This window comes from Triticum urartu, chromosome 3A, assembly GCF_056163025.1.
Source record: "Triticum urartu cultivar PI428250 chromosome 3A, HENAU_Tu73, whole genome shotgun sequence".
Classification (NCBI taxonomy): domain Eukaryota; kingdom Viridiplantae; phylum Streptophyta; class Magnoliopsida; order Poales; family Poaceae; genus Triticum; species Triticum urartu.
Window position 1 is genome coordinate 723,993,904 of NC_141875.1, and position 10,250 is coordinate 724,004,153.

At 36.2% G+C, this 10,250-nt stretch overlaps 1 protein-coding gene across 1 annotated transcript; it reads left to right on the forward strand.

Moving 5' to 3' along the window:
* Positions 1–252: 252 nt before the first annotated feature.
* Positions 253–1,382, forward strand: LOC125546211 (uncharacterized). Its single transcript, XM_048710377.2, has 2 exons — positions 253–816; positions 926–1,382. Exons 1-2 carry the CDS (start codon positions 346–348, stop codon positions 1,112–1,114), a joined length of 660 nt encoding a protein of 219 aa, XP_048566334.1. The 5' UTR covers positions 253–345; the 3' UTR covers positions 1,115–1,382.
* The last annotated feature ends 8,868 nt before the right edge of the window (positions 1,383–10,250 follow it).

Consider the following 10,250-nt stretch of genomic DNA (forward strand, 5'->3'; position numbering starts at 1 on the left):
ATGTCAGCCTAGAATCTATATAACATCTGTTGGTAGCTGGGTGCAAAACTTAGAGATTCTGATAAGAAGGATAATGTTTTTTTTCTTCATTTTGTTTTCACAAAATTTCTCTGCCGAGTGTCGACAAGTAACAGCTATACTCGCAAGAGAATGGTGCAATAATAGAGGGAATCATGGAATCTTCCACGTCCGCCAAACCTCACCGTCCATCTTCTCCGGTCACTTTCACTCGCCGCGCTATAAATACACCCTCCTCAGCACATTTGCAACAAGCAAGCAAGCAAGCAGCCACACGTACCGGCGTTGATCACATTAGCTTGCTTAGCATCACCACCTGGTCTTAGAATGGCGGCCTACTACAACGGCGGCAGGACCATGCCCTACTCCAACACCGACGAGTGCTTCGACGGTGGCAGGACCATGTACTCCAACACCACCGACGACTGCTACGACGCTGGCAAGCACGGCCACGGGCACGGGCACGGCCATGGCCATGGCGGGGCAAACATGTACGCTAACACCACTGACGTGGAGTGCTTCCAGGACTCCGGCAGGCACGGCTACGGTGGTGGCGGCAGGACCATGTACTCCAACACCGTCGACGAGGAGTGCTTCGACTCCGGCAGGCACGCGCATGGGCACGGCCACGGCTACGGGCACAACGACGGTAGGGCCATGTCCTACTCCACCACCACCGAGGAGTGCTTCGGCGGTGGTGAGCAGGGGCAGGGGTACTACAAGAAAGAGGTGAAGCAGCACAAGAACAGGGAGCGCGTCGGCGAGGTCGGCGCCCTCGCCGCCGGTGCCTTCGCCCTGGTAATCAATTAATTAACTTCACCAACAAAACAACATCACATTTACACAGTACAATTTATCCATGTACTAATTAAGATGCATGATCTTTGAATATGGCGTGTGTGTGCAGTATGAGGGGTACGAGGTGAAGAAGGACCCGGCACACGCGAGGAAGCACCAGATCGAGGCCGGCGTGGCAGGCGCGGCGGCGCTCGGCGCCGGCGGCTACGCGTACCACGAGCACCGCGAGCAGAAGCAGGCCGCCTACGGCGGGCAGCAGGAGTACAGGATGCCCGTCCACAACGGCTACTGCAACTAAGTGCACGCTACCAACGTCGATCGATCGTCGTATAGACTCCAATAATAAAATCGACGGAGCATCATGCAGGCAGGCATGCTGCATGTATGTGTTGCTGAAGTACTCTTAATTTCGGCTCATCTACAATAAGCTAGCTGCATGCGTACGTTCGTGCTACCAGTCACGTGCTCTGTGGTGTAACTTGCGTGTGGTACAATACGGGTCGAGAGTATTTACGCGTGTATGGATTGCGTGGTCTTGAAAAATAATAAGAAATAATATTATGGTCGATGCAAAAAAATAATATTAAAGTATCTATCTATTACTTAATCTTTACCTAATAATAAAGGGGTTATTGCGAATCAACCTGTGCTTGAGATGGTTAGGTGGACAGTGGTATCTCCAACCCATCAGGGTTCAAATCCTGGTGCTCGAAACGATTTTTTTTTTTCAAAGTTGTCATCATCCGGTTCAGCTCTAATACAATGATACCCTTACGTATATTAGAAGGACATACATACCGCAATGGCTAGAGTTGCTGTCTTCCACCCCTGGTTCGATCCCGGGTACTACCCTTTTTTCTCTACTTTTATCTCTTAACAGCGAGCGAGCCTCCTCCACCCTGCATGTGTTCATGAGCCAAGCCATGACACCCCCTTTTTCTTTTCTTATTTCTGTTTTTCCTTCTACCACTTAAGTCGGGATTTCCAAAAGTTGCGAGTTTTCAATTTTATTTGAGAAATCATAAAATGTTCATGAATTCAAAAAATGTTTGGAAAATCATAAAATGTCCAGTATTTTAAAAAACTGTTCGCATTGTTTCTGAGAAATCATAAATTTTTCATGAACTAAAAAATGTTTGGAAAATCATAAAATGTTCAGTATTTTAAAAAACACTTGCATATAAAAAATCATCATTTCAAAAATGTTCGCAGAAAATATACTCATGATTTTAGAAAAAATGATAAATTCAAACAGATCTGTAAATAATGAACAAAGCTAACCGGCTTACATAGAGGTTTTTTTGGGATCTGTAGAGGTTGTTTTATGATTTTATTTAGTACATGTGAGTCGCTTAAAAAAAGGTTTCCATGTTCAGTACAGGGTTGAGTCCAAAAAAATTGACACAACTTTCTATGGGTTAGTTTTTATCTCCATACACATCTATGTTTATTCTGATATCATAGTTTTACTGGTCAGGGTAAACACCATGAGCCTAGGTTAAGGCGAGACACATCATCCATTAGTCTAGCTTAGGCAAGGTCCATCAATGCAGTTTGCTCAGCCAAAAAATATTTTGTTGTGGCGTCTTAGAAAATCAAGTCGTGATGAGACCATCAGATTTTTAGCTTTTGAAATGACTTTTTAAAACTTCCTTATCTCATTATGACATGATTTCAGATGTTTCAACGCACTGGCATATGTTTCAGAGTTTTTTTTAGCTCTAGCACATATGCATAATTTGATTGTTTTTCTTTCTTTGCAACGCACAGACATATTTGCTAGTAATAATAAAGTCATTAGTGCTTCTGCCGGTACATCACATAAATTGCTACCAAAGTTGCAAAATATTACCCACTAATGCCACATAAATTGCGCCCAAGGTTGTAAAATATTACCCACCGATGTCACCTGTAAGGTTTTTTTTGAGGGGTGATGCCACCTATAAGTCATAAAAAAACGTTTCACATAGGGAAATCATCGGTCTGGGCCAGCCCACATAGTAGGGACCTCCTATACTACGGTTTGTGCGGTGAGAGAAGATGCAGCGTGCCCATTTGGGCCGGCTCATGTGCAGACGGTCTGTTTCTAAATTTTGTTTTCTTATTTTTATTTTTTCTTTTTCCGTTTTCATTTTTTCTCCTTTAAATAATTTGCTACTTCAAAAAATTCCAAAAATTTTAAAAATATATATTTTACATAAAATGTTCAATAAATTATAAAATAATTGTGGATTACAAAAATGTTTGTAATATTTAAAGAAATTTCTCATATTCAAAAAAATTCGTAATTGTGCAAAAACCCGTTTGGAAATCAAAAAATGTGGATGATTTTTAAAAAAGATCATGTATTAAAAAATGTTAATGATATTGAAAAAATGTTTGGCCTTTGGAGTTTACATTTTTTCTTCCATTGCACCGCATGGGCCCTTTTGCTAGTTAATAATAATATGGTGTTCTACGTTGGCTGATTTAGATCTAAATATTGGAGCCATTGTCTTCTCATGTTCCTCCGTATGAAACATAGGGAAAATTTTCTCAGTCTCCCAAAAATGTCCTCGTCTATAAGTGTGGTCACCCAACAACTTCATAACATCAGTACTCCCTCCGATCTATATTACTTGTCGCTCAAACAGATGTATCTAGCATTGTGAGTAAGTTGTTTGTCTCTCAAGTGTCAAAACACTATATATTTTAGACCTTCATCCCATTGAAAGTTGTTCTAATTTGGGCTAGTTCTTCTGGCAGCTTAAAATATAAGCCACTTCCTCTCCAGCTTTCGAATAAGCTGCCTCCCTTATCCATCTCGACTTCTAAACTAGTTAAGGGATTATTAATTTAGAAGTCCCGAAAAATTTAGGGGCAGCTTATTTTTTAAGCTGGGAGATGCAGCTTATTTCCTAAGCTGTCCGAAAAACTGGCCCTTAACAACTACCCAGTGGCGGATCCACACACGTGTTAGCAAGCCCAGTAAATATATAAAACTACAAAAGGTTGAGCAAAATCTGTGAACAAAGAAAACTGAAGAAATGAGATATTTCTTGAAATACAAATATTTTGAAGACCAATTTTGTAATAAAAAAACACATTAGAAAATTTGCAGCGCCGCTCCAAGGGACGGGCGGTTAGTGCCAACAAAACAAAGGGAATCTTTATAGATTAATAAAGACTAAAAGTTCTGCAATGAGCTTGGGAAAGTGTGTAAGATCGGAAACTATATATGCACACATCAAGACTTTAGTTTAGGTTATTTCATTTATTGTTTCATACATGTTTCACTCATTTCAGCCATATTATTACACACAAAATGTTCATTCCAAAATAGTTATAAATAAAATTCATAAATCATTACCAACATTTCAACTATTGCTTCGTATTTCAATCAATTTCTGAAACATTACACAGAGATTTAACACAAATATAAATATTTAGAGATATTTCATTAATTTTAGCCCTCTTTGAAAAAGTTAGTAAACTTCCACATCATTTTTTGATACAATTTATAGAACCTACTTTGAAAGTTTTGATGTTTTTGAAAAAGTAATATTGTCAAAAATAAATTTAGAAATTCGTGGATATATTGTGTTTTTTTTATATTTTTTTGGTATTCCTGCAGGTATCTGGTATATGCATTGTATTGACCTATTCCTTTAAGTGCCCACTAATTTTAAAGCAAGAGTGAACAACTGATTCAGCTTCCGTAGCTAGAATATTTGTGTTGCTAGCATGCCTTGTGAGTCGACACGCAAAGAGAGATGTCGATTGAGCAAGTACTCTTTTGCCATTAGAATGTGTCTATATTTCCTTGAAGTCAAAGGATGTTCGGACATACACAACTTGCCTTACATGTTTTTCCCACAAGATTTGCCCCAGCTAAACTAGCTGATATTTTTATTTCCCCCTTTTTAGGCTTTCTTTTCTATGTGATTACAGATGAATTTATTTAAAATTTTATATTTTATACCTTTTTGGTAAGTTTTTTGGGATCTTCTTTACCTTTTTTTGGTCTGATTTCATTTTTAGATATATGAATAAAATTGTCTGAGATATACAAAATAAATATTTTCTATTTTCTCTTTGATATTTTAAAAAATTGTATGTTGCATTCTCGATGAATGTATATGACATTATTTTGAAACTCTTGAACGTGGTTCCATACTGATAAATATCTTTTAAAGTTTGACAAACCTTTCATTTTCACATCGAAGAAAAATTTTGTTAGTATTTTTTGGCCATACATATATATTTAATTCGTTGTTCATGAATACTTTTATGAATATATTATCACGTTTCAAAAATACATGATGTATATTTTTGTGACATGTGAAAAAAATTATACACATGAACATTATGTTTCGATCTGTGTGAACATTTTTTTCACAAAACATTAACACTTCTACTCCTTCAGGAATATTTGACTTATTATTGGACTGATTATATAAAAACAATGAATTGAATTTTATTCCGTGATTTATCAAAAATAAATCTTGCATAATAATTGGCCGATTTTACCAATGATGTGGGCCTCTTGTTCGAATAGACAACTGCGAGAGTAGAAGGCAAAATGTGACGTTGGTGTTCTGGCCCACGTGAACAAGGAGTAGCTTACAATGAGCCATAGGCAGTGCGAATGCCCCAAATCTTATTTGGGGCCTTCCACACCATCTAGAGGCACATCTGGCACGTTTAGTACTATAGTGCCAGTCATGTTTAGTACTATTTGGGAAAGAATGGGCCGGCATGTTTAGTACTATAGTGCCAGCCTTAGTCTTCCCGCATTTTTTCAGCAAGATTTTTCCTGTTGGTTCTTAGGCAGGTTACTAGTCGGGTTTTTTCGTTCTTTTTTTCTTCCATATTTTTGGTCTGTTTTTCTTTTTCCATTTCAGTTTTTGTGATTTCATTTGTCAAATTCTTCTGCACGAATGTTTTATGGTTTTTTGGTAAGGTTATGCGCAAAGTTTTTGAAAATTCAATGAACTTGTTTTCAAAGTTATTCGAATTTTCCAAATTTTCTGAACCTTTTTTAAAATAATACGAACTTGCTTGAAAAATTGATGAATATTTCCAAAGTCGGTGAACTTTTTGAAAAACACTAATTTTTTTTGAAAATTGATGAAATTTTTCCAAGTACGTGAAATTTTCTCAAGATTGATGAATATTTTTTCCAATTTGGTGAACTTTTTTCAAAGTTGATGAATTGTTTTTTCATGTTCGTGAACTCTTTTTCAAGTCGATGAATTGGTTTTTCAAGAATCCATGAACTTTTTTTTTTCAAATTCGGGAACTTTTTTTAAACTCATGATTTTTTTCAAATTGTGGGCTTGCATTGGAATCTACTGATTTTTTTTCACCTAATTTTCAAAAAATATATCCCGTTAAAAGTTAACGGTCAACGTCCATGTCAATGGTTCACAGTCAGAGGTCAAAGATCCAACTGTCAGTGGTCAGCAGGTCAAATGATCAGTGGTCTACAGCGAAATCTCTCGTGTGACCGTTCACTCAGCCGCTAGCTCGCTCTCGCGGGAGAGCCACTGTGTTGGGCCGGCATATGAATTTATTAGTGTAAATGCTATTTGCGCTATCTGGCGCAAGGAGCGCCGACGAGGAGAACTCCTCGAATGGTATGTCTCACCTACTGTGAGGCGTACTCCGTTTTGTAGTAGGCGATCACTAGATGGGCCGACCCGATTTGGGTTTTTGGAAAGCGGTTTTAGGACTCTTCTATGACAGGTTTGGACCGGTTTTAGAAGCTTCTATGTGTTTTTTCTTACTTTTTTGTGTTTCTTCACCGGTTTTCTTCTATATTTTTCTATTTTTCTATTTTATTTTTATCATTTCAACACATGTCCACCTTTTTCAATGCACATTGTACATTTTTTATACACATGGCAAATTTTCTTGGTACAAGTTGAACAATTTTCAAATAAATAAATACATTTTTAGAAAATAAATTCCAATAAATGTTAAACATTTTTCAACAGTTTGAATTTTTTGATGGCATGAAATTTTTATTTCATTATGTGAAAAAATATTTATATTGTATAAACACCTTTAAAATGTCAATAACATTTCTTTAAATGTTTGTACATGTTTTGATATTTTTCTGAATGGTATGAAACATTGTTTTCTGAATTACATGAAACTTATTATTACATTGTATAAACATTTATAAAAAATTTCATGAACATTTTTTACGCATGCTTTTTTTAAATGCCACGATCATTCTTTTAATGTTATCAACATTGTTTTAAGTTGCATGAATATTTTTTTGAAAACACAGAAAATATTTTAACGCGCTATGAACACCTTTTACAAATTTGAAGTAACCGATGTTTCAAATATATACATTTGGAATATTCAATACATATATATATATATATATATATATATATATATATATGAAAAAAGGGAAAAATAAACGGAACAAATAATATAATAAACAAAAGTCAGTAGAAGCACGTTACTACGCCGATTCACTAGCCTATCACTTGAGGCGCTGCTACGTTAGGTCCCAGCATAAAACGGTACCTAGATATGCCCCAGAGGTGTACATTGGGGACCCTAATTTTTAGAGAAATATTTTTTCCTAGTAGTTAATCGAATCAAAATGTGAACAATTGAATTTAACTTATTGTTGATTGTGACATAGCATCTGTGTTGTGGAATATTACTTCAAATTGAGTGTGACATAGCATATGTGTGTTTCTTAGTCTGTTTCTTAAAAGACAGTTTATAATTTCTTGTCCCCCTTCGGTGCGTGCGAATGTGGAATCTAGCATCTACCCATCTTTATTAATAAGGGGAGTATATTAATATCATTAATATACCAATTACAGTCGGCCTCTACACTAATACGATATCCATAACTAATCAAGATATCGAAAACGCACAATTACCAAACTAATAAAACAGAAATTTCCTCAAAAACAAGAAAGAGAAAAGAGAAATGAAAGCATGATTTGGTCGAAGTGAACGACAATACATAGTGATAGAAACCACACCAACCACCGCCCTCTGCAACATATGAAATGAGATTGAGATTATTAGAATATGTAGTTGAGTGGCTAGTAAGCAACGCGTTGCATATACCCCATCGTAGTTATCTACTGTTTCTTGACCAAATATGAGATCTGTTTGTACAACATGTTTGAACCACGGCCATATTCTTTTCTATGAGAATTGAAGTAGGCTTGTGTTGCTAAATCTAATAGTTTGGGTTTACTTAGCTAACTCATATCTATCACTTTGCATTCTACATAAATAAATCCATGTCTAATATTTTTGGTTTATTAAGAGAACTCATGCTTATGTATGCTAAGTTGCCCACTCCCATCCCCCAAAGGCATCAACTGGATACGGGGTAAAATTTATTAAGAGTAAACTAGTAAAGTGGCCCGGTCGATGCGCATGCTAGAATTTTATAATTTTAATAATATGACCATATATTTGGTTGGTCTAAAGAGAAATTGGAAATTATGCATGGTGTACCAATTGTAATTTCTAAGATCGGTCTTGTTGTTCAATTATATTTGTATAATTTCCTTGGCATTTTTATCATGTTGCATTGTCATATTTTTTATTTGAAAAATATTTTATAGTTTGATTGTTTTCAGGTAGACATATGTAAATTTTCTAACACGTTCAAGATTGACATACTTTCATTTTAATGATTTTTGTTGCAAGTGATTTATTTTGAATTTGGTCTATGAAGTTATAGAGCATTTATACTATATATCCATTAAAACAGTCATTTTGTGTTAGATATTGGTTTACATTATCATTTGATTTAGTTGAGCTAAGACACGTGCAATAAGAAGGAGCATTGTTGGCTCATATATTTATCTAAGAAAAGTTTGACACAAATACCCACTCTCTCGAATAAAACATCGTTCACACTACTTGCCTAAAAGAACATTGGCCAATCTACTATGTACGGAACACCAGTGCTTTCATGGGTTGCACCAGGCTGATCCTTCACTTTCCCCTTTCTCGAGTCTTGTCGTCTTCTTATTAGCTCCCAACCATGAAAGTAGACTATCCAAATTGGATACACAGCTTGAAAGCACCAGGATGATCCTTCACTTTCCCCTTTCTTGAGTCTTCTTCTCTTCTTATTAGGCCCCTTTCATGAAATTGGCTGATCCAGTCGGATCCAGAGCTTGAGTGTATCACTCAAAAGGTCCCCTAGTTTTCCTTCTTGGTGGCCCTTACTTTCACACAGTCCGTGGCTCGGGTCAGGTCTGTGGCCATGGGTTGGCCTTCCATGGCAACTTGTTAGGAAAATAATCCACAAATTTCAATCTCCTCTATTTACTCCCCCCTTCAACATCCTACCAGATTTCGGGAGATGTGGAACCGTATCAACCTCCTCATGAGTTTAGGTATCTTCTTTGTCAAGTTTGTGTGTTCTTCGTCGAGACAACATCTAGATGGTTGAGATGGTGTCTTATGGAATAAGGTCTTGTGGCTGCATCAATGTAATATTGTGGCTATTGTGGTCTACTCCATTGGTTCCCATGGCTTGTCATATCATGTTTCGCAAATGTGAGGGCGTCGCCTTTAGTTCGTTGAAAGTGTTCAAGCAATATTTTTGGTGTTTCACAAAAATTAATATTACATGATGGCAAGTAAAAATATTTTGCCAAATGTAATATCACTTGTGCTACATCTTTAATAATAAATATGTGTGCTGATAAGTATTCTGACATTTCTAGAAAGACCATTTATGTCAATATTGCATTCGAGTCGTCCACACATGTTATTACATAGTGAGGTCGCTAGTAGTTTTTACGTGATGTTAGGTCACGAGAGATAAAGTTCAAATTTTAGGTCACTGTTTGTTACGTATACAATTATTAAATTATGTGTTTTGAGGTCCAAACAGTAATTAAGGCCCACCAGAGCATTAATGTAACCAAAAAAATAGTTTAGGTCGCTGTTTGTTAGGTATACAATTATTAAATTATGAAGATCTACTGACTATCATCAAACAATATATAATTAGGTTACAATCGAAGCACCTACCACAAGAGATGTATGGATTGTGATTTATTAAAATACCAAGGATCCAACAAAAGAATGGTAGGCTAATGACATGCACATATAAGTTGTGGTACCATAATAATAAGGTTTGACATATCAATAAGTTATCGGTTATAGTGGCTTAGTATGTTGCTTTATTGTGTATCTTCTATCCGAGTTACCTTTTTTCGGTTGGTGAACATGTGTGAGTCATTTTATACTAAAATCATAGCTATACAAATATGTAAGATTATATTAATATTTGTCCAAATAAGTAATGAATTGAATAGAAAAATGACTTTAAATATGTTGGCATAGATCAATAAAACATTGATAAATTTTATTTTCCCTTGGATAAGTCTTTCTCCCTCTCATTTAATCCATCCATTATGGAATGAGTGATGTTTTATGCATGC